The 24,648-nt window shown below is 42.1% G+C and overlaps 1 protein-coding gene and 1 long non-coding RNA gene across 2 annotated transcripts in view; one reads left to right on the forward strand and one right to left on the reverse strand.

Moving 5' to 3' along the window:
- Positions 1 to 136: 136 nt before the first annotated feature.
- Positions 137 to 23,337, reverse strand: LOC135274246 (uncharacterized). Its single transcript, XR_010342057.1, has 3 exons — positions 23,083 to 23,337; positions 3,731 to 4,049; positions 137 to 2,130 (listed from the first exon to the last, which is right to left on the reverse strand). It is a non-coding gene; the product is annotated as an uncharacterized LOC135274246 (long non-coding RNA).
- PRKCH (protein kinase C eta) overlaps positions 22,128 to 24,648 on the forward strand; it is a 237,209-nt gene continuing 234,688 nt past the window's right edge. Inside the window, exon 1 of the mRNA XM_064374909.1 lies at positions 22,128 to 23,013. Within this exon, the coding sequence (XP_064230979.1) occupies positions 22,651 to 23,013 (363 nt within the window). The 5' untranslated portion in view covers positions 22,128 to 22,650. The remainder of the gene's footprint in view (positions 23,014 to 24,648) is intronic.

The following is a 24,648-nucleotide window of genomic DNA, read 5'->3' on the forward strand; positions in this document are numbered from 1 at the left end:
ATGTTCTGATTCTTTATATCTAATATATTAGCCTTGTGTCACCCAAGCATGTGATCAATATATCCCTTCATCCAAGTCATGAATAAAAATCTTAACTCTGATGGTAGATTTATTGATATAAGATGAGCATTGAATATGTTGTTGCAGACCTGTTTATTGTCATAATAAAGTATCAATGTACATTGAAGACTGAGTAAAAAGTCATTGAATATTATGCATTTTAAAAATTCTTTTGCTGTTACAAATGTGTTTGAACATATATAAACATTAAAAAGTCCTGCAAAGAGATGCACCTCCCCCCACCCCGCAGAAATCATATCACTATGTATCTCTGAGTGGTCAGGCTACCAGTAATTATTTGCTTTCTTTTTAATTCCTATACCTGTGTTCTTTGTTGTTGTTGTTGTTGAGACAGTCTTGCTCTGTTGCCCAGGCTGGACTGTAGTGATGCGATCTTGGCTCACTGCAACCTGCCCCTCCCAGGTTCAAGCCATTCTCATGCTTCAGCCTCCTGAGTATCTGGGACATGCACCACCACTCCCGGCTAATTTATTGTAGTTTTAGTAGAGACAAGTTTTGCCATGTTGGCCAGGCTGGTCTCGAACTCTTGGCCTCAAGTGATCTGCCTCCCTCGGCCTCCCAAAGTGCTGTGATTACAGGCGTGAGCCACCATGCCTGTCTCCTGTACCGATCTTCTAAAAAGTAATTTAATTGACAGGCAGTTGTTTTATAAACAAAGAACATGAAAAAGGATTCTGTATTTTAAAAAAATTTTCAAAAGAAAAAATATAAAAGAAAATATTGTGGTCTCTAAAGAACTTCCAGGTCTGAAAGACTGGTTTCAGACTGCCATGTTGCACACAATTACTGGAAAAGATTTTTAAAAACATCTCCCCTGGGAGAGTCACCAGGTGATACTGATGTCAGTCCCTGGCCAGCTAAAGGACAGAGCCACGTAACTTAGCTATTGACACACCCAACTCCTCTGCCTCTTACTAAATGTGGGACCTCAGGTTACTTGAATTTAAGAAAAAAATTTTTTTTCTCCTGAGCAGCAACAGGGACTATTAACATCAATCCTAAAGGATGGCAGTGAGGCTTAGTGGAGTAATGCCTAATCCAGTGCCTGGCACACAGTAAAGCCGAATAAGCGATACGATGGTCTCCATAGCATCTAGTTCACTGTTCTCAACCTTATCCATAGGTCATTCTATACCACAGGTCTTCCCTCTCCCTTTGCAACATATTCTAGAGCAAGAGGAAGTAAAGAAAGCAATGGCTTAGTATGGATGTTACTGTTGCTGCCAATTTGTGAAAATCATTGCTTCTAATGCTCTCCATATAAAGTGATAAACCCCTGATAAATAACTTAAATTTTCACCCTTTTGTTTAAACCCCCTTGCTTCTTTTCTTGTGGCTTTCCCATTATGGTGGAAACCCCCCTTACAATTCAGGTAAGCCTAGAAGTTCATTCAAGAAACATCTGCAGTTGTGCCTGAAGCAATCTGCTAGGGATTGATAGGATCTTCATTCCCTAAAGAACTTGAAACCAAGTGAAAAGACAAATCAGCCAAATACCAGTTTCCACATCATAACATTTTAGAGGAATTTTTGTTTTTTTGAATATCCCACTTGCTGGGAGAGAGTAGAAGAGTAAAAACTTAATTTTTAAAATTCCTTTTTCCAGTAGAGCATGATATTTAAAAAGCAATTCTTACAGGTGAATTTTCAATTTTGTATAGAATATGGTCCAAACAACTTCAGAAGGGATGAGATCAAAGAAACTTAATCTTGAAGAGGTCACAGAGCTGTGAGGCATTGTCTGGGAGGCATTGTTCTTGGGGCAGCAAGCTTGGCAGCTCCTCCGGGGAGATCGGCTAGGCTGACACACAGCCCTGCTCCTCCCCTCCCTTCTCCACGTGTGCTGTACCGCTTCCACACTTATGCCCCAGAGTTGGGTGGCAGTGTGAGCAATGGAAATTACTTTGACCCCAGAGCTGAGCTGTGAAGTTCGTGCCACTGGGTGCATCTTTCCAAAATAGAACCAATGGATCTCAACTCAGCTTCACTTTCTTTCTCTAAAGTCCAAGATACATTCAGTAGCCCCATAATCTCCTCAGTCTTGAAGGGCTGCAGGGAAAATGGTTAGAATAATTATTTTCCATGAAGAAGACTGGCCATTTGCTAAACTTGTAGACATCAATGTAATATCCTTGTATATATCTCCCTAATCTTACCCCTGCTTTAAAAAATTATCCTAGTTGAACAAATTATTTCATCCAAGGTATTTCTAATGATTTTGTTTCTGTGGGAATAGTGTATATGCATGAGGAACCCTGTGTATTATAGTTTTAGATGATTGAAGAGTGAAAGTAGAAAGCTGCAAACTGCATGTAAATTACGGTTTCAGGTATATCGTGAATTATTTTAATTTAAAATGTGATCTGTAGTTATCTATGCAATATGATCATTTGTAACTTTTATGATTGTAACTCACATGACAAAGACTACGGCAAAGATAAAAGTTTTGTAGTCAAGAGGAGTTAACTATGCAATTTTGAAGCTTGTAATGTATTAGATTTTACTATTTTTTAAATTATTATTTCAGTTCTGATTTTCTTCCTCTTTTGGTTTATGGTTTGTGACCATTAGATGGCACTGTGCATCTCAAATATGGAAAGCACTTGAAATTCAAATGCTAGGCTATGCAGAAGAAAGTAACGTGATTAGTTAATATTTTCATGCTATGGTTTCAATGAGGGTAGAGACATTTTATTTTTCATATAAAATTTTCCAGTGTTATAGTTTATTAGGGAGAAATCTGGAATATAATTCCACAGTTGCATATGAAACTTACCTTGCATACAGAAACTGTTCATTTCCATGACACAAGAATAATGCCTTTCAAACTTAGACTGGGCCTGGGGCTCCTGAGTCAAATAAGAGAATACAGCTCCTTCACCTCCACTTCAGAGCATTGTGCTGCTGATTTTTCAAGAATGTTGGTGAACTTGTGTTTGTCTGCTGCAGTGGTCGCCAACGTTTTGGGCACTAGGAACTGGTTTCATGGAAAACAATTTTTTCATGGAAGGGGTAGGGGATGGCTTCAGGATGAAACTATTCTACTTCAGATAATCAGATATTAGATTCTCATAAGGAATGTGCAACCTAGATCCCTTGAATGCACGTTCACAATAGGGTTTGTGCTCCTATAAGCATGCAGTGCTGCCACTGATCTGCCGGGAGGTGGAGTTCAGGGGGTAACGCTTGCTCACCCACCGCTCACCTCCTGCTGTGCAGCTGGGTTCCTAACACACGGGACTGTTACCTGTCTGTGGCCTGGAGGTTGGGGACCCCTGGTCTAGTGTGTTCTCTCATTGGTATGTCCTTATCACCAAAGCATTTACTTACAAATAGGATGCAAATTCATTTACAAATTACAAATCATCTGAAGTGCTAGTCTTAGCTCTAGAAAAGAATAAAATTAATTGGCTTTCAGTCCCAGGAGCTAGCTTTATTACTCTCATCTTTAATCAGCTAATGGAAGATGATGTTACTGACATTTCATCCCCAGACTTCATCCCCTACATAGCACAGCCCTTGATACACCAACAATCTCCTTGTTCCCCTTAATCTCCAGCCTTCTCTCCGGCTGTACACCTGCTTCACCCAGAGCTCTGCCTGAGGCCTCGTGTCCTCTCCTTCTACAGCCCCCGGGGAGCAGTCTCACCTGTGCCCAGGACTCCAGTTCCTTGAGGGTGTTAACATTTCCTACTCTGTATCTTCAGTCTATGTAGCCACTTCTTCCGCTTGGATGTCTTCAGGCACTTCTAAACTTAACTCATCCAAAATGGTACTCACTATGCCCAGCTTCAAACTTAGTGTTCCCTCTCTTGGGGAGTGCCGCCATCATCAGTGACATGCCCCATGCAGAGATCTGAGAGTCAGGCTCAACCCTCTCTTGCTCTCATTCCTCATCTCGCCCAGGGATGAGGGGAGGAGCCAGGATTTGGAACCAGGACATCCAGCTCCACATCAGGATCCCTTATCTACAACATGATAGAGAAAACGAACAGGATACAAATTCATTTACAAATTACAAATTATCTGAGGGGCTAGCTTTAACTCTAGGAATGTAAAACACATTTTCATTTTTTTAAGTGAGGATACTAGTATCTATTTAATAAAACTTTGTCATGTGCCCCTGTTTCAGTATGTAGATATCTGAGAGTAAGAAAGTAGTTTGTTTTTGTTTTTGTTTTTACCAAAACTCTTCCTTCCTGATTTTTACTGTTACCAGCAGTGAATCTTTCTGGGTCTCAATTCTTGCCTTCTCAGAAGAAGGAATTTGACCGAGGTGCATAAAGCAGAGAGATAGTCCAAGGCAAGTTTCAGAGGAGGAGTGAAAGTTTGTTAAAAAGCTTTAGAGCAGGAATGAAAGGAAGTACACCTGGAAGATGCAAGAGAGCCAAGTGTGCACGGTTTTACCTTTCGACTTGGGGTTTTATATGTTGGCATGCTTCTGTCCCTTCTCCTTTGATTCTTCCCTTGGGATTGGCTGAGATAAAAGCACTATGTTATGTTCAAAGATCACATAATGTAGGGTAAAGGAGAATAACTATATTTACACCATCAGAACACAGTGTATAGGTGCTCTAAGGGAGATGTATACTGGGGGACATGGGTACAGGGAGGGAGAATTTAAATCCTCATGGTGGTTCCAGAAAGATTACACTGAAGAAGAGTCTGCTTGCGCAGTGGCCAGCCAGCACCTGGGAGGGGCTGCATGCCCAGTGTGTTTACTGGAGTTGTCAATAAAAAGTCCCTAGAAGGTCATATATACCAGTTAAACTCTGCCATGTTGCCTCTTAATGCATAGGCTTGAGCCCACTAGCACAACTCCTGAGATTGTGTTGGGAAGCTGCAGATCACAACTTTCAGGTTTTTTCTACTGGGAGACTGCCTTCTCCTGGTGCCACTTGTGACCAATTATTATTTTAGAGAAACAGTATAACAACCACCTGACCATCACCTGATGGTGGCCTGACATTCCTGGTGGGGCAGGAGGAGCCCTCTTCTGCCCTGCTCATACCTGACTGGCTATTTACTGTAACACTACCACAGCATCCTTGTCTCAAAACCTTGCAGTAAACTTGCAACCCTTTGCCTTTCAGGTTTTCAACTCCACTTTCATCTCCCATGACACCATTTCTTAAGACAAGCAAACTCAGTTTAGCTTATATATGTTTCAATACACCCCGCCTAACCTAAAATCAAACTAGAGTTCTGCAATTAGAACATAGCGACAGAAGTTAACAAACCGTATTGTTATTTGATATAAGAAAATGTGGTCATAAACATATGAATTATTATAAAGCCTATTTTAAAATAAATGTTTCAAAGGACAAGTAACATTTTTCATCAATTTGGATACCATCTCACCTTTTGGGAGGTAATTAATTGCAAAGATCTTTTCCCCATATGTAAGTTTTTCTTTCCCTTATAATCCAAAGCCTGTGAGTGTATGTCCAAGGTCTCATTTCTCTACTTCACATTATCTCATAATAGTTTTCCTTTATATTTTCTATTTTTCTTTCAATGTTGAACTGGAGCATTTTTTGAGCATTTCATTTAATATCTGATATCTAATCTTTTTTTGTTGTTGTGTGTTTTACTTTTTTCTCTTGGGTTTTGGAATATTCCTGTATGTGTAACAGGAAAGGAATCAAATTTAAAGGGAAAATATTTAAAATATCTTCTCAAGGCCAGTAGTATATTCTGGCTGAAAGAATCTCCGTATCATTCAACCACTTGATCAAACAGCATTTATTGAGCACCTGCTAAGCCTGGCAATATGACAGGCACTGGGAAAATGAGATAAAAGCACAGTCTTATGTTCAAAGATCACATAATGTGGGGTAGAGGAGAATAAGTATATTTAGACCTTCAGAACACAGTATACAGGTGCTATAAGGGACAAGGGAACGGAGAGGGACAATGTAAATCCTCATTGATATAGGAGTTAAAAACAAATTATTTAGGCAGAGAGATCGGGTAAGGAAGTCCTTGGTAAGGTTTTCCTTTTAATAAAAAGCAGCCCCCAAATCATTTTTTTTCCTAACAAAAAGTAGCCTGAAAAATCAAGCTGCAGACATAGATAAGCAAGCTGGAAGCTTGCACAGGTGAATACTGGCAGCTATGCCAATAGGAAAAGGCTACCTGAGGGCTAGGCATGCTCAGCATGGCAGCTCCATCTTCCCTTTTCTTCTTTTTTTTAACTTTAAGTTCTGGGGTACATGTGCAGATCTTGCAAGATTGTTACATAGGTATACACATGCCATGGTGGTTTGCTGCCTCCATTCCCCCGTTACTTACATTAGGTTTTTCTCCTCATATTATCCCTCCCCAATCTCCCCTCCCTCTGCTATCCCTCAACAGACCCCAGTGTGTGATGTTCCCCTCCTTGTGTCCATGTGTTCTCATTGTTCAACACCCACTTATGAGTAAGAACATGTGGTGTTTGATTTTCTGTTCTTGTGTCAGTTTGCTGAGAATGATGGTTTACAGATTCATCCATGTTCCTGCAAAGGACATGAACTCATCCTTTCTTATGGCTGCATAGTATTCCATGGTATATATGTGCCACATTTTCTTTATCCAGTCTGTCATTGATGGGCATTTGGGTTGGTTCCAAGTCTTTGCTATTATAAACAGTGCTGCATGAACAGACGTGTGCATGTGTCTTTATAATAGAATGATTTATAATCCTTTGGGTATATATTCAGTAATGGGATTGCTGGGTCAAATGGAATTTCTATTTCTAGATCTTTGAGGAATTGCCACACTGTCTTCCACAATGGTTGAACTAATTTACACTCCCACCTACAGTGTAAAAGTGTTCCTATTTCTCCACATCCTCTCCAGCATCTGTTGTCTCCAGATTTTTTAACGATTGCCTTTCTAACTGGTGTGAGATGGTATCTCAGTGTATTTTTGATTTGCATTTCTCTAATGACCAGCGATGATGGGCACTTTTTCATATGTTTGTTGGCTGCATAAATGTCTTCTTTTTAAAAGTGTCTGTTCATATCCTTCACCCCCTTTTTTATGGGGTTGTTTTTTTTCTTGTATATTTGTTTTAGTTCTTCGTAGATTCTAGATATTAGCCCTTTGTCAGATGGGTAGCTTGCAAAAATTTTTTCCCATTCTGTTGGTTGCTGGTTCACTCTAATGATTGCTTCTTTTGCTGTGCAGAAGCTCTTAAGTTTAATTAGATCCCATTTGTCTATTTTGGCTTTTGTTGCCATTGCTTTTGGTGTTTTAGTCATGAAGTCCTTGCCTATGCCTATGTCCTGAATTGTATTGCCTGGTTTTCTTCCCTTTTCTTTGTCAACCACATGAACTGTAAAGGACAACATGGTGCTGGCCAGGTAGAAAATCCATTTGCATAATAAAAGACTAGGGTGGAGTGGTCAGCTTCTTCTCCTGTTATGTAAATGTCACACCTGGTCCAACCAATCTTTGGGCCCTATGTAAATCAGACATCACCTCTTCAAGCCAGTCTATAAAACCTATGTTCTTCACCACAGGACCAGAAGGCCCACTTTGGTGCCCCTCTCTCTCTGCAGGAGATTCTCTTTTCCTTTTCTTTTGCCTGTTAAACCTCCACCCTTAAACCCACTTCTTGTGTGTCTGTGTCCTCAATTTCCTGGCATGAGAGAATGAACCTCAGGTATTTACCCCAGACAACGACTCTACTTCATCATGGTGGTTCCAGAAAGATTACACTGAAGAAGGGTCATAAGCTAAATCTGGAAGGATGAATCAGCACAGTCATTATTAACATCACTGAAAGAAATATGATTGGGTTTGAACTTTGGAACTTTTATTCAGAAGGAAAAGAAATATTTTTCAAATAAAGTTATGGGATAATTTTTGCATATATCTTACATAAGATATCTCATGGAACTTTTTACTTCAATTATATTTAAGACTTAAAATGTCAGAATGTTTCATGTTTTGTGTTCATGTCATAGTTTTTGGGGCTCAGTTAAGGTAAAATGTGCATACAGTAAAATGTACACATCTGTCCAGGCACTGTGACCCATGCCTGTATTCCCAACATTTTGGGAGGCTAAGGTTGGAGGCTTGCTTGAGTCCAGGAGTTAGAGATGAGCCTGATCAACATGATGAGACCCTCTCTCTACAAAAAATACAAAAATTAGCTGGGTGGGGGTGGTAGTGTGTGCCTGTAGTCCCAGCTACTCAGGAGACTGAGGTAGGAGTATCACTTGAATCTGGGAGTTCAAGCCTGCAGTAAGCTGTGATTGTGCCTTTGTACTTCAGCCTTGGTGACAGAGTGAGATCCTGTCTCAAATAAAAAGTACATATCTTAAGGGCAAAATTTTAGGGATTTACCAAATGATACACCCTTGTAATTACCACAAAAAGTTTATGATATGGAATTTTTTTCATCATTCCCGAGAGTTCTCTTATGTTCTCTTTCATTTGACATTCTATATAGGCAACCACTGACCTGGTTTCTATCACCACGGAGTTTTCCCCATTATATTTCTTTAACAAAGACAGGGCTATTCAGATTTTCTATTTCTTCTTGTGTCAGATTTTTATATGTTGTGATTTTCAAGAAATGTGTCCAATTTATCTAAGTGGTTGAATTTATTGGCATAATGTTAAGCACAATATTTCCTTATTATTCTATTAATAGCTATATGATCTGTGGCATAAAATGTAAGCATATACTTACCATAAATCCTGCCTTAAGCAAATTATAGGCTGTGAGGCACATAGCATTCTTGCCTTTCCCAGAGGGGCCCACCTAAGTTGTTTTACACATTCTTTCTGAAGAAGTATACCTACACTTTCCTTATGGCATATTAGCCCTAGGTCGGTGGGGAAGGTAAAAGTGTGGGGATCCACCATCATCTCGTGGCTGCCACAGACATGGCCTCTGTTCATAAGTTCCTATTAAATGTTTCTTTCTGAAAAAATTTATCAGCCTCTTCCTTCATCTCAGCTACCTTAATTTGGGGGGCAGGTAGGTTTGCATAGAGCTGCTCCCTATGGAACATCTACAAATTTTGATTTTTAAAATTATTATTCAGGTTAAACTATCTCCTAGATTTACTGTGATTTCTTCTTTAACTCATCAGTTCTTTAGAACTGTATCGTGTGATTTCCAAATATTTGGGAGTTTTAAGATATCTTATTGTTATTGATTTCTAATTTCATTCTGTTATGTTTAGAGAGCATATTCTGTATTTTTCAATCCTTTGAAATTTATTAAGCCAATTTTATATTTATATAAAGTATTCTTTATATATCAATTAGGTTAAGTTGGTTGATAGTGTTCAAATCATTTATATTCATGTATTTATGTCTAGTTCTATCAATTACAGATATGTGAATTAAAAATGTTCAACTATGATGATAGATTTGTGTATTTGTTCCTTCAAAAAAATTTTTTTTTTGAGACACAGTCTCACTCTGTCACCCAGGCTGGAGTGCAGTGGCACAATCACAGCTCACTGCAGCCTTGACCTCTTGGGATCAAACGATCCTCCTGCCCCAGCCTCTTGAGCACCTGAGACTACAGATGCCCACCACCATGCCCACCTAATTTCATAATTTTTTTGTAGAGATAGGATCTCATTATGTTGCCCAGGCTGGTCTCAAAATCCTGGGCTTGAGGATTCCTCCCTCCTTGGCCTCCCAAAGTTCTGGGATTACAGGCATGAGCCACTGTGCTGGGCCTATTCCTTTAATTTTCATATCTTGCTTCTTATACTTGAAGCTTTTTAATCACATAAACATTTATATTTTTTATATTTTCATGATGAAATGACCATTTTTCATTAAGGAATGTCACTCTTCAACTTTGATAATTCTTTTTGACTTGAAGTTTGTTTTGTATAATAATAGTATATCAATACCAGTTTTCTTAGATTTGCTTGGCCTATGTTTTCCCTTCCTTTTATTTTCAACCTATCTGGATCTTTAAAATGCATTGAATCTCATGCCAAAGCACTTACTTGAATCTTGCTTTGTATTCATCCTTGCAGCCTTTTTCTTTTCTTTGGATTGTTTAGTTCATTTATATTTAATGTAATTATTGATATGGTAGTATTTAAGTCTATCACCTTGCTATTTGTTTTCTGCTTGTCTCTTGTTTTTCATTTCTTCCTTCATGGCTTTATTTTGGTTTATACAACATTTTTAGTATTCTATTCTAATTCATCTATTGATTTTAAAGTTTTATGTCTGTATATTTTTATTTTTTCATGGATGCTCTGGGGATGCTCCAACTAAATGTTCCTTAGTAGTGACAATGTTCTGTTTCTTTCCAATATGGTAGACACTGGCTACATGTGACTGTTGATACCTTGAAATATGGCTAGTACCACTGAAAGCTCAAGTTTAAATTTTACTTATTTTTAATTAATTTAAGTTTAAATTTAGTCACTTGTGGCTAGTGACTACCATAGTAGTCAGCACAACCTTGACAGTCTATTTAGAGCTAATATTGTGCTACTTCATGTGAAATGTAAGAATCTTACAATAGTACAATTTTGTCAACTCTGTCCTTTTTTCTTTCTCCAAAAGCATTGCTGAAAATAAAACAAACACACACACAACACCCTCTGTCCTTTTTTGTTTTTGTTGTCATATATTTTACTTCTATACAAGTTGAGAGTCCTACAGTATATTTGTCTTTAATAGTCTGTTGTTTTTAAAAAAAAAAAAAAGAAGAAAAAAGTTCTTTATATTTACACATCTACTTACCATTTCTGGTGCTATTTATTACTTTCTGTAGTTTAGATTTCCCTCTGCTATCATTTTCCGTCATCCCCCAAAATTCTTCTATTAGAATTTCATATAGTTTACAATGAATCCTCCCAGCATCTGTTAATCAGAAAATGTCTATTTTGTTTCTATTTTTGAAAAATGTTAGAATTCTGGCCAGGTGTGGTGGCTCACACTTGTAATCCCAGCACTTTGGAAGGCCAAGGCAGGAGGATTGCTTGAGCTCAGGAGTTCAAGAACAGTTTGGGCAATATAGTTGAGACCCCATATCTACAAAAAAAGAAAAAAAATTAGTTGGACATAGTGGTGTACATTTGTAGTTCCAGCTAATTGGAAGGCTGAGGTGAGAGGATGACTTGAGCTTAGGAGGTTGAGGCTGCAGTGAGCTGTGATTGTGTCATTTTACTCCAGCCTAGGTGACTGAGCCAGACACAATCTCGAAGAGAAAAAAAAAAAAGCTGGACGATCTATTCTTTCAGTACTTTAATGACATCATTCCATTTCTTTTGGCCTCCATTGTTTCTAGTGAAGTCAACTGTGATTCATAGCATTGTTCCCTTTATGTCATTGACTTTTTTCCTCTATTTCAACATTTATTCCATATTTTTGGTTTTTAACCTTTCACTACAGTGTAACTGGTGTGTTTTCTTTCTCTATCTTATTTTTTGTATTTATTCTGCTTGGAGTTTGTTGATTCTTCAATTTGCAGGCTGATGTTTTCCACCAAATTAGAGAAATTTCAGCCAATTAAAAAATAATTCACTCTACCTATTTTCTCTTTCCTTTCTATTAGTGAGACTCTAATTATTATTATTTTTTATTTTAGTGATGGGGTCTTGCTCTGTTTCCCAGGCTGTAGCACAGTGGTACAATCAGAACTCACTGCAGCCTTAACCTCAAGGCTCAAGTGATCCTCTCACCTCAACCCCCGCAAGAAGCTAGGACTATAGGTATGTGCCACCATGCCCAGCTATTTTTTCTTTTTTTGGTAGAGATGGGGGCCTCACTATGTTGCTCAGGTTGGTCTTGAACTCTTGGGCTCAAGTGATCTTCCTGCCTCAGCCTCCCAAAGTGCTGGAATTATAGGTATGAGCCACCACACTCAGGCTTGCGACTCCAATTATATATATACTGACTACTTAGGGTTGTTCCAGAGTTCACTAAGGCTGTTTATGTATTTTTTCAATCTTTTTCTTCCTGTTATTAAATTATATAATTTCTATTGATCTCTCTTAGAGATAATTGACCCATCCTTTTGCCATCTCCAAACTGCTCCAACCATTGAATAAATTTTACATTTCAGATATTTGCTTTTTATTTCTTTTCTTTTTTTTTTTTTTTGAGACAGAGTTTCTGTCACCAGGCTGGAGTATAGTGGCATGATCTCAGCTCATTGCAACCTTCGCCTCCTGGGTTCAAGCTATTCTTCTGTCTCAGCCTCCTAAATAGCTGGAATTACAGGCACGCATCACCATGCCCAGCTAATTTTTATATTTTCAGTAGAGACGGGGTTTCACCATCTTGGCCAGGATGGTGTCAATCTCTAGACCTCGTGATCTACCTGCCTCAGCCTCCCAAGTACTGGGATTACAGGCGTGACACACTGCACCCAGCTGCTTTTTATTTCTAACATATCCATTTGGTTTATTTCTTTGCCAATCCTTCTCATCTATTCAATCATATATTCATCTTTTCCCATGCATCCTTACATATATTTATAATAGCTGTTTTAAAGGCCTCATCTGCTAATTCCAACATTTGGGTTATCTTGGATTCTGCTTCTATTGACCGTGTCTTATATTGATTATGAGTCACATATTTCTGCTTCTTTATATGTGTAATATTTTTAACCTACTGTTGAATATTGCTGCAAAGGAGTTACAGAGAGTCTGGATTATGTTATCTTCTTTTAAATGGTATTGAGGTTTATTCTATCAGGCTATTAAACTACTGAAAAATCCCCTTAATCTTGCTATGCTTTGTTTTGTTTATTATTATTATTATTATTATTATTTATTCTATGTCAGTTTTATCCTTAGTCCTGAGACATGGCCCTTTGTCTGGGGCATGGTATTTACTCTAAGGTGTGGCCTCTTTAGAATTTCACTTGAATGCATGAAGGGCTTATTAAGATCGCTCCCTTTAGACTGGGACAATATTCCAGTGTTTGGAGTACTTCACAGCCTGTGATATCTTGGCCAGTTCCCTTGTTCATAGCAACCATTCTCTTCTAGGCCTCACTAAGTCCCACCCTGCACATGGGCTACACAGGAACTCTTGTGAAATCTTCTTTTTTCTCTTCTTCTGCACACACCTTTCTTTCTGGTATCCTGTCTTACAAATTTCAGAGATGACAACCACTCGAAACTTTTATCTAGATCTCTTCAGCTCAGCAAGACTTCCGTATTTCCTTGGATTCCACTTCCTTTTGGTGTAGCTGGTGTCCCCAGACAGAAAGCTGAAGAGGATGTGCAGATCACTTTGTGTTTCCTTTCTCTCAAGGATCACTGCCCTGCAATATTTGTTGTTAAATGCCTGGAATCAGTTATCTTGGATATTTCTAGGTGTTTCTTGTGGGAGGATGTGTCTGGCATTAGCTACTATCAATGACCAAAAGTGGATGTCCTCGTATGTATGTTTTGGTGTGTTGTCTACAACATATAAAATGTATAATCACATTTTTCCTTTTTAAATTTAAACATCTGTCTTTCATTACTGTGTCAGGCCACTACTCTTCACGATTATAGGTATTCTTAATCTAACCTCAATAACCATTAGTTTATTGAAGTTCCTTTAAGTGATTATAATTAACATTTCTAAATTATAATGATTAATAATTAATATGAAGTATATATCTGTAAGACTCATTGCTTTTACCTAACATTGAAAAGACATTTTTAAAGAGTTTAACACAAAATTTGGGTATAGAACAAAGTGTATTCTAATATGCTTCTATTTTTTAAAGTGAGATACAATAAAATTTCAAGACAATAAAATTATACAAACCTTGTTCACTGGTACAAGATTTAACTTGTAATTTTCTTAAAAACAACAGGGCCAGGTGCAGTGGCTCATGCCTGCAATCCCAGCATTTTGGGAAGGTGAGGCAGGAAAATCACCTGAGGCTAGGAGTACAAAACCAGCCTGGAAAGTATAGCAAGACTCTACTTCTATTATACAAACAACAACAATAAATAACTTTTTTTTCTACTGATTGTAATTTCACTGGGACATCAAAGAAAATGCTGGAAACAAACGACACAGACATTAAATTTTTTTTGTAGAGATGGGGACCTCACTACATTGCCCAGGCTTGTCTTGAACTCCTGGCTTAAGTGATCCTCATGCCTTTGTCTCCCAGAGTGCTGGGATTATAGGCATGAGCCACTATGTCTGGCCCCAGGCAATTTTACGTTTAAAATGTGTAACAATTATCCCATAAATATAATGCATTGAGTCTCTGATTGCTGTTACATAAATGGCCAAAAACTAAGAAACATAGCTTGTGCATTTACATGGAAATATAGACGCTAGAATGATATCACTGCCTGCCATCAGTTATCTAAAACTGTGTCCAAGTTTTTAAAATCATTTCCTAACTAATGTTAACAAGCACAGGTGTTTCCTGATTTCAGTTGCTTGGACTCTTAAAATGAGTAACTCAGGGAAATGTGTAAAATTCCTTTGTTGACTTCCTTTCTCCTGTATCAAGGCCAAGTTTCATCTTAGTACTCAACGTGGTTTCTGTATCATCACACCCATTGTACCCATGAGCTTATCATCTTCCTTTATTTTTGTTACGCTCGCCAGAGCACTTTTGTCTTTCTTGCTACTTGTGTTATTTTTCAAGTGTTCCTCCATGTGTGTGTGTGTATGCACCTGTGTGTATTTTATTTATTTATTTTTTGAGACAGAGTCTTGCTCCATTGCCCAAGCTGGAGTGCAGTGGTACAAACATGGTTTACTGCAACCTCGAACTGCTGGACTCAAGTGATCCTCCCACCTCAGCCTCCTGAGGAGCTGGAACTACAGGCATGTGCCACCACACTGGGCCTATTTTTTATTTTTATTTTTGTAGAGACAGGGTCTCACTATGTTGCCCAGGCTGGTCTCAAACTCCTGGCCTCAAGTAATCCTCCTGCCTCAGACTCCCACAAGTGCTGGGATTACAGGCATGACCCACCACGTCCAGCCTCCTGCATATTTAGAGCTCAGTTTAAGTGATTATATTTGGATTAAAAGAATGTGTCAAAAATTCTGCCTTTGAGCCAGGCAGCATGTCTCATGCCTGTAATCGTAGCACTTTAGGGGGCCAAGGTGGGAGGATCACTTGATATCAGGAGTTCAAGACCAGCCTGGGCAACATAGTGAGACCCTGCCTCTACAGAAAAATACAAAATTAGCTGGGTGTGGTGGTGCAAGCCTGTAGTTTCAGCTATCTGGGAAATAAGGTGGGAGGATAACTTGAGCCTGGGAGGTAGAGGCTACATTGAGCTGTGATCGTGCCAGTGTACTCCAACCTGGGTGACAAGAGTGAGACCCTATCTCAAAAACAATTCCCTCTGATTTGAAGGTTCTCTGCAAGTGGCAGGGTTGAGCCCCCTGCATAGTCATGGATCTGTGTCGGGGGCAAAGGATGAGGCAAATGAAAGGGGATCTGTGGCAGGCAGCAAGGATGAGGCGAATGGAAGGGAAAGTGAGCAGCAGGATGAGGCAGAACTGATAACATTAATATAATGTGGCAGGGCTTTGCAATGTGCTTTAAATTCAGTTTCTCATTTAATCCTGTGCAATTTTATGATTAGTCCAAGGTCATCTATCAATTTTGGGCAGTTGTCAGTACAAAGTGTTACTACCTTGATTGCTTTTTATGGGAGGATTACTTTTATTTGTGCTTTTCTGTTCTGATCTCAATCCCTGGAATCTGTCTTACTTAAGTGAGCTTTTGAGGCAAATAGTAATTGAAGGCCCTTCTTTTGGGGAAACCCAAGGAAGGGCGAGAAGCACGGCCTGTCTCCTGGATCTGCCTGCCTTCTTAGGACTTTTCCCCTTCGGGCTTCCCTTCCTTTATTCTCTCTCTCATCATGAGCTGTGCAGCCACTGACACCCTAACAGACTGGCTGTCAGGACCCTTTGGCTAGCTGAAGTCCTCACTCTCTGATCTCATCCCTCTGTAACACCCCGCCCTCACTTTGCCTGTTTCTTCCTCCAAGTCATTGAAGATCTTTCCTTTATCCATCATGAAGTCCAGAAACTTCACAATGATGTGTCTAGTTGTGGGTCTTTCTTTACTCATTCTGACTAAACACTGCATCATTTTCAATATGAGACCAATGTCTTTCTTTCATTCTGAGAAATGTTACTCTATCTTTGAAATATCTTACCTTTTCTGTTCTTTTTGTCCCATGAGGAGGACATTGTGGCCCCACTTATTTAGATATACCTTTGCATACTCAGAAATGGATATAGACAGGCACTTTAGGACCCTTGCCCTGCAAACCACTATCTCCTGCTTGCTGAGAGTCTCAATCTTCTTCCCCTTTGTACTCAGTATGTAGTAGTGGTAGTTTTCAATCCTACTATGCATTAGAATCATGCTGGGATGGAGCTTACGTATGTGTCTTTCCAAAAACTGGTCAAATCTCGGCTCTACCATGTATTAGCTATGTGATCCAATTCACTTAACCTTTCAACCCTCGGTATTAGCTATGCGATCTAATTCACTTAACCTTTCAACCCTCCGTTTCCTTATTTGTGAAATAGAGATAATGACAACACTTCATTTGGTTTTCATGAGGATCAAATGAATAATGTTTGTCAAGTGCCTTCAGGTAGATGCTCAGGAAATTATAATATAGAAGCCAAGGTAACAGCTGAAGTGTAACATGTGCCTGGCAAGGTATTGAATGCCTTATGTGAATTATTTTATCTTCAGAGTCCTTTAAAGTTAGTACATTTATTATTTGTACAATGCTCTAAAAATTGTTTTCATTTACTTGTGTTGCATTCCTTTCTTTGTCCTTTGGTATACATATTTTTTGTACTTCATAGCATATTTATATTTCTTACTCTAGTTTTCAGATGTTATTTACTGTTTTTTTCTATGCTGTTTATCATGTATAATTTTAGTAATTACATAATATTCCATTAAGTCACTATTCTGTAATTTACTCAGCCATTCCACTATAGCTGAACTGGTTCTTCAAGCATAGAACTCATTTTACTTTGAAGCTTTTGATGTACACTGTCAAACTGCCCTTCAAAGCCTGTGCCATTTTACAGTAATATGGGGTCACATTTGACCTGGCTGTGTTATTCTCTAAATTCTCTAATTCTATTAAATGGAATTGGAGTTATGTGAAATGTTCCTTAAGAAATTTAAAAAATGGCAGTGATTCAATCAAGCAACCAATTAATTTAAAAAGCATTTCGATAATGTATTAGGAATTATATACAGAGAAGTCTAAAATTATACTGTTAAGACAAGAAACAGTAACAGTGATCGTGGAATAACACCCTCTAGTCTATAAAGGACCTATAATACAGCTGTATCTGTACTGCAGTAGTTGCTGTAATGTATCACATACAAGACACTAGCAATCAGAGTGATCCTGCCTGTGTAGAGAGAGGAAACCTCTTCCTCCCCCCGCTTTCAGGGTCAGAACCAGCTCTGGATAAAAGTTGTTACATAGGAGAAATTGATATTGGCAAACAGTTCCTTCTTACAAAGACCCTGTACTATGTGTGGCTTCCTACCTGACCTCATGTCACATAACATAGGATGGAGATAATCAGCGTTTTCCTGGAGATTAATTTTGAGATGCTGATAGGAAAGATCCTTGTTCTGCTGGGGCTATTAAGCTGGGAATGTGGGAAGTTGGGGCTGGTGATGACCATCTTCCCTGGCTGTATTTAGGAAGCCAGTTGCAGGAAGAGAAAATGAGGAACAGGGAGAGGGGAGCAAAACCAACAGGTGATGAGAGGGGGAAGGAAGGACAGAAAAAGTACTTGAGCGAGAGAGTGAGAAAGTAGCTTGATAAATACCATGGTAGCCTGCATTTTGCCTGTAGCCTTTTGGGGTTTAAATACTTCACATCAAATGTGTGACTTCAATCAGGCAATGTTGGGCAGCAGGCTGAGAGCCACAACATAGCTGTTTCTTTTTAACTAAAGCCCATGCTCTTGCCATGTCTTGGATGTTATTCTCTCCTGCAATCTCAGAACCCTGGGATCTCTTTCCTCGGTGTTGCTTACTCATTCTAAACAAGCCCCTTTTTCTAGTGATTCCATCTTCTTCCTCAGTTCTCACTCTATTTCCCATTCCAGCCAAACCTCTTGAAACGGTGTCTACATTCACTCTCTCACATCCCTTTCACCTCAACCTACCCCAACAGGCTTCCACTCATACCCCCCTACTGAAACTGTTGAAAGATTACTAAGGACCTGTCCATATCAACTCCACATGGTATTCTTTTTTTATTTATTTTTATATTTTGTAGAGACGAGTTCTCACTTTGTTGCCCAGGCTGGTCTTGTACTCCTGGGCTCAAGTGATCCTCTTGCCTCAACCTCCCAAAGTGCTGGGACTACAGGTGTGAGCCGTGGCGCCTACCCCACGTGGCATTCTTTAGTCCTTGCCTACTCTTGGCGTCATTTGACCTAGCTGACGATTCCTTCCTGCTTGAAAATGTTTTGGTTGGTTTCCATAATACCTGGACACCACATCTTCCTGACTGCTGCTTTTCTCTTACCTCGCTGGCTGCTGCCTCTCAACCTGCTTGCCTGCTTCTCCTCCACCCACAAATGTTGGAGTTGCTGGAGGGCTCTGTCCTTGATCCTCTTCTCAAGTTACATTTTCTTCCTATCTTCCCATAACAGAGTCTGATCCATGATTCTAGCTTCAATTACTATCTGTATACTGACAGTTCCCAAATTTGTCTTTAGCTAAGAGACTGCCCTCTGAGTGTCACAACCACATAGTCAATTCCCCACTTCAGATTTCTGCTTAAATGTATCAAGATATATCAAACTTGACAGGTTTTGAATTGAACTCTTCATCCTCCCCTCCCATTCCCAACTCTTCACCCCTGCCCCAATCTCCTCTTGCCATGTTTATCTCTTTTTTAAAGACAGCATCTCACTGTCACCCAGGCTGGAGTGCAGTAGCATGATGATGGGTCACTACAGCCTCAACCTCCCAGGCTCAAGTGATCCTCCTGCCTCAGTTCCTGAGTAGCTGGGACTACAGGCACTTGCCACCACACCTGGCAATTTTTTAAACTTTTCTGTAGAGACAAGGCCTCACTATGTTGCCCAGGCTAATGTTTAGGTTCAAATGATCCTCCTGCCTTGGTTTTCCCTGGGACCATAGGCACGTGCCCTGGCTAATTAAAAAAAATTTTTTTTTTGTAGAGATGAGGGTCTCCCTATGTTGCGCAGGCTGGTCTTAAACTCCTAGGCTTAAGCCATTCCCCCGCCTTGTCCTCCCAAAGTGCTGGGATTACAGGTGAGCCATCGCACTTGGCTCATGCCCTGTTTCTTAACTCTCTAATAGCTCCCCAGTCCACACAGTTGCTCAAGCCAGATTCTGCAAGTCAGAATACTGTCCTCTTCCTCATTCCCTTCAATCTTTCACCAAGACCTATCAATTCTACTTCCAAAACACTTCTTGAATTCATCTACTTATCTTCATCTCCATCACCACCTCCTGAGTCTTAGCCACCATCTTCTCACCTCTGGACATTGGCACCAGCCTCATAATTGGTCTCCCGACACTCACACTGTTTCTTCTAGTCCACTCCCCAGAGAGCTATTTGATTTTATTTAAAAAAATGTATTGGGACTACAGGCATGTTCCACCACATCCAGCTAATTTTTCTAGTTTTTATTTTTTGTAGAGACAGTCTTGCCATGTTGCCCAGGCTGGTCTCGAACTCTTGGGCTCAAGCAGTACTCCTGCCTTGTCCTCCCAAAGTGTTGGCTTTATAGGTGTGAGCCACCTTGCTCGTCCCCATGAGATATAAAACATAAATCTCATCTTGCCCTGGCTCTGCTTAACAGCCTTCAGAGGCATCCAGTTGCCCACAGATAATGTCCAAAGACTTTCCTATGATCTACCAGTCTGGTCATTGTGACCACCTTTGCAAACTCATTTCAGCCACTCTCCCCTCACCTTCCTCAGCTCCAGCCATATAGAGTCCTCTCTGTTCCCAAACAGGCCAAACCATCTGTTTTCTCAGGAGCTCTGAATGAGCTGATCTCTCTGCTATTTACTTCTTCAAAGAACCCTTCCCTGACCACCCATCCAGTTATAATGCATCACCCCTTGGCACCGTGGGCTTTTCCTTCACGGCACCCTCCACATACATCGTCTTGAATTTGTTGTTTTTTCTCCTTGTGGGACTGTAAGCCCCGGGAGGGCAGGCACTATGGCTGTTTGACCCACTGCTCTGTCACCATTGCCAGTCCCAGTGCCTGATAGGTACTGACTGATAGGGTAAAGATGGAGTGTCTGGTGTCCTCACATCCCAGTCCCAGAGCAGCTGTGTGGCCACCTGCCATTTGAGGACTGTTTTCTTTTTTTAAATTATAACTTCAATTTTAAAAAATCTTTTAAAGTCTACACACCATGGTTCTTTATGGGGACTGTTTTCTTTTAGTGCCAAAGTCCAACAGCAGCAAATCCTTTAGTGGCTCTTAAAGCTAGAGCCTTTTCTCTTTGGAGAAAAGGGTGACAGAGTTGACCCACATGGTAGATGTGACCTCTTCCCCTGGAGCACTAAAGCCAGACAGGAGCCCCCTGAACATCTGGGAGCATGCTTTACAAATCCTGCCTAAAGCTAAGGTGTCATTAGAATGACATGTTGCATCTCTGCCTTGTACTCTATGGAAGCTTTGGTGTTTTTAAGACAGGCCCTCTCCCCCTGGCCCATTGTTCTTATTTGTTTTCATTCTATATAGTACAGTTATTAACAGGTGAGGCCTCATTGCACTCATGTAAAATCGTTGAGAACCTATGCAGTTAGAAAGCTCTGAACAGGGCCTTAGAGGAGGGGGCTAGAAAGATGAAGCTGGGGCCAGGCATGGGGGCTTATGCCTTTAATCTTAACACTTTAGGAGGCGGGGGCTGGAGGATCACTTAAGCCTAGGAGCTGGAGGTTATAGTGAGCCATGATCGCACCACCGTACTGCAGCCTGGGTGACAAAGTAAAACACAGTCTCTAAAACATAAAAGAAAGAAAAAGAAAGGAGCGAAGGAAGGAAGAAAGGAAGGAATGAAAGAAAGCCGAACCAGCTCCAAGGGAGCCAGTGTAGCAAGACAGAATGTCAGCAAGTATCTTAAGAGTAGCCTAGGCTTTATGGGAAACAAAATGGTTGTGGCTGGCCCTCGGGAAGCGCGCTTTGCTGCACAGCATAGTCCACAAGGCTGTCCCAGGAGACAAAAAATCTGCAGGGACCACGGGGTGGGAAGCATCAGAAGTCTGCCCTCTCTGACTGCAAATACAACAAGCTGGAGTCTTCGTAGAAGAGATTTCTTCCGCGTGTGTGTTGGGGACAGCCTGTGTGTGTGTGTGTGTGTGTGTGAACATTTTCTGCCCTTGCTGTGCAGGGCTGGGTGGACCAGGAACCACCAGCAGAGGAAGAGACTTACTACCTCTTGGCCATGTCTGTCTCCAGAAGAACCGACCTTTCCTGCTCTTTGTGCAACGAGGCACACCTTCCAAGGAAGGAGGTGAACAGGATTTCCACCATTACTACTGCCCTATTAAAATACACACATACACACAACTGTGTTATTAGCCTCTGTAGGAAAGGTGCACAAGCAGGATGCATTCAAGCTGATCCCGGGATGAGCCATCCCTGTAAAGACTAGGAAAAAGAATCTCCCCGCCGTGCGCCCACCTCTGGCCAGGGCCTCTTGGGGACGGTCCTGCAGGGTGACCAGCCCACCGGGGAGGCTGGGAGAGAGGGGCGGGCGACTCGTCAACGCGCGGGTTCCTGGCTGGAGCGCCTCCTCCGCATCCTCCCAACCTTCCGTCCCTCCCCAGTCCAGTCTCCTACGCCCCAGGTGTTTGCTGAAGTCGAGCCACGAACCCTTTCCTTTTTGGCCTGCGCCCGCGGTGGCCCCTAACCTGCAGCTCACGGCCAAACCCGGCGCTACAAAGAGGGCGCGCAGGGCGGCGCAAGCGGGCACTGGGCTCCCCGGGGGCGTGCGCGGGGATCCACCCACCGCAGGGCCGAGGCGCGGGCTGCGCGCCACTCCCCCTGGGTCCGGAGGGCGCGGGAGCGGGCGCAGGGGTTCTGTGAACTTGGAACCTGGCGGCGCGAGGTTCTCGCTGGGGATGAGGCGGCGGCAGCTGCTTCCTGGTTTGAAGTTCGCCGAGTGGGGGAGAGCGTGAGCCTGCGGAGGCGGGGGCAGGAGGAGAAGCAGGAGGAGGCGGGAGAAGAGACGCTTGGGGCTGGAGCTCACCGGACGGGTCGCTCCGGCTCTCTGGAGAGAGGAGCTGCCAGGCCCTGGAGAAGGGGCGAGTCCCGCGCGAGTCCCCGGGAAGCGCCGCGCACTCGGAAGGGACGGTCGGGCTTCCCCTGCCCGCTGAGGGCTCGGCGGCGGGCTCCCCTCCTTTCCACCTCGGGACGGAGGGAAGGAGGGGAGGGAAAAGTCCCACGGAGGAGGCAGAATGGCCGGTCGAGGGGCGCTTGGGCGCTGCCTTTCCCCAGAGCTGCCCGGGCTCCTGCAGCTGCCCCGAGGGCTGGCCTGAACCCGGACGCCCCGCTCTCCCGCTGCGAGCCAGTGCGGCCCCCCGGGGCTGGGGCAGCGGCGCCGGCATGTCGTCTGGAACCATGAAGTTCAATGGCTATTTGAGGGTCCGCATCGGCGAGGCGGTGGGGCTGCAGCCCACCCGCTGGTCCCTGCGCCACTCGCTCTTCAAAAAGGGCCACCACCTGCTGGACCCCTACCTGACGGTGAGCGTGGACCAGGTGCGCGTGGGCCAGACCAGCACCAAGCAGAAGACCAACAAACCCACGTACAACGAGGAGTTTTGCGCCAACGTCACCGACGGCGGCCACCTCGAGTTGGCCGTCTTCCACGAGACGCCCCTGGGCTACGACCACTTCGTGGCCAACTGCACCCTGCAGTTCCAGGAGCTGCTGCGCACGACCGGCGCCTCAGACACCTTCGAGGGCTGGGTGAGTAGCGGTGACCCCTTCCCTTTGTGTCCACCCAACCCCGGTTCTCTTCTATTTTTCAAAACTCACCCGGGTCCCGCTTTCCCATTGCTCCGTGGCTGAGGGAATTCCCTTCAGACTTTGGTCCTCGCCCAGGTGGCCGCGGCCCTGGTGACGCGACCGCGGTGGGTGTGTGCAGGCGCAGGTGTGTCTCCAGGAAGCTGGCCTGAACACTGTCCCCTTTCGGGATGGCGGCTCGGCCTAACGGGAAGTCGGGCAGGGGTCCAGGGCGGTCACCCCTTCCGCCCAGTCTTTGGGCATGAAACTCCAACTTTCACGCGAGTGTTACAAAAGTAATTTGATTTAGGCAAAGTGCTTCAAGCGCTACTTAGGAGAAAGCCGTACATTCTCGCGAGTATTATTCATAATGTTTATGGTTACATGTTGGTTCAGCCGCTCAGACATGCTCACATGTTTCGGCTTGCACATCCCAGAGGTACATGAACTACACTGGCAGGGATCTGAGCGCCTGGGGTCTGCACGTTGGCAGTATTATTATTTAGCAGTTTTCCAAGGAGATGAGATTTACATATACTTGCAGGTAACTCAGTCCAAGGTGGGAGTCCTGCAGTATGGGTTTCTGCTGCTATTGGTCTGAGAAGAGGCTGCAGGGACTCCTTAGGAGGTTGTTGACCGCCCTCCCTCCCCTCATCACCTGCCCGTGTTCCTGGGTATTGACGTGTAGCTACCCGCAGCTTCCCACTTGCCTCTGCTTTTCACATAGTTCTCATGAGGCAAAATTTCTGCTGTAAATAATTTAAAACTTCTAGAGCACTCCACACAGTGCTAACATGCTTTTGCTGCCTAATCCTTACTCTGTCTTTGTGATGCGGGTGTTATCATTCCCACTTTGAGATGATGGAATGATAATTATAATAAAGTGGTCTGGTTTGGCAAAATGGAGTACGTTATATGAAGACTCTCAGTAGTTTAATAGTTTAAGTTCTGGAGGGAGTCAGTTTTGAACCCAATATCAGTATTGAAAATCTGTTTGAAATTTACAAGTGGGGAAATCAGATGGATGGTGATGAAGACTGATTTAGATATTTATTTTATACTTTGTGGAATTGGTAATTTTATCTTATATTCTCTAAAATTAAAGATGTCTTATGGAGCTATTCCTTTCTTTTAAATAGAAGTACAAAACCATAATGACTGTTTAACCTTAATCGTCAAATTATATCGAGTTAATTTGTCTTCAGCCTAATTTACTTTGTGGCACTTAGAAGTGGGGACTAGAGGAATTGCTAAAATACACTTAGATATTTACATTTATCCTGTGAATTTCTGGATATGAAATAAAAGTGAGTTTAGGCATCCAAGTGGATTTGTTGAGTTCTGTTAGTGCCTGATTAGGAGTTACATTGAGCGAAGCTCAAGAGGAACTAGGTTCTGAAGTATGGTGGTGCAGCTTGGCCAATGGCCATGAGAAGCATCCTTTCCCAGAGAGAGTCTCATCCCTTCCCAGAGAGAGACTCGTCCTTCTCAAATGTAATCTACCCACTTGAATTACCCAGGGACCTTAAAAAAATTCCCTCTTTTAAAGACTCTGGATAGGAATCTCTGGCTGTGGGACCTCATCATCTTTACTTTTAG

Source organism: Aotus nancymaae, unplaced genomic scaffold (genome assembly GCF_030222135.1).
Source record: "Aotus nancymaae isolate 86718 unplaced genomic scaffold, 86718_ANA_hifiasm-v0.15.2.pri h1tg000011l, whole genome shotgun sequence".
Classification (NCBI taxonomy): domain Eukaryota; kingdom Metazoa; phylum Chordata; class Mammalia; order Primates; family Aotidae; genus Aotus; species Aotus nancymaae.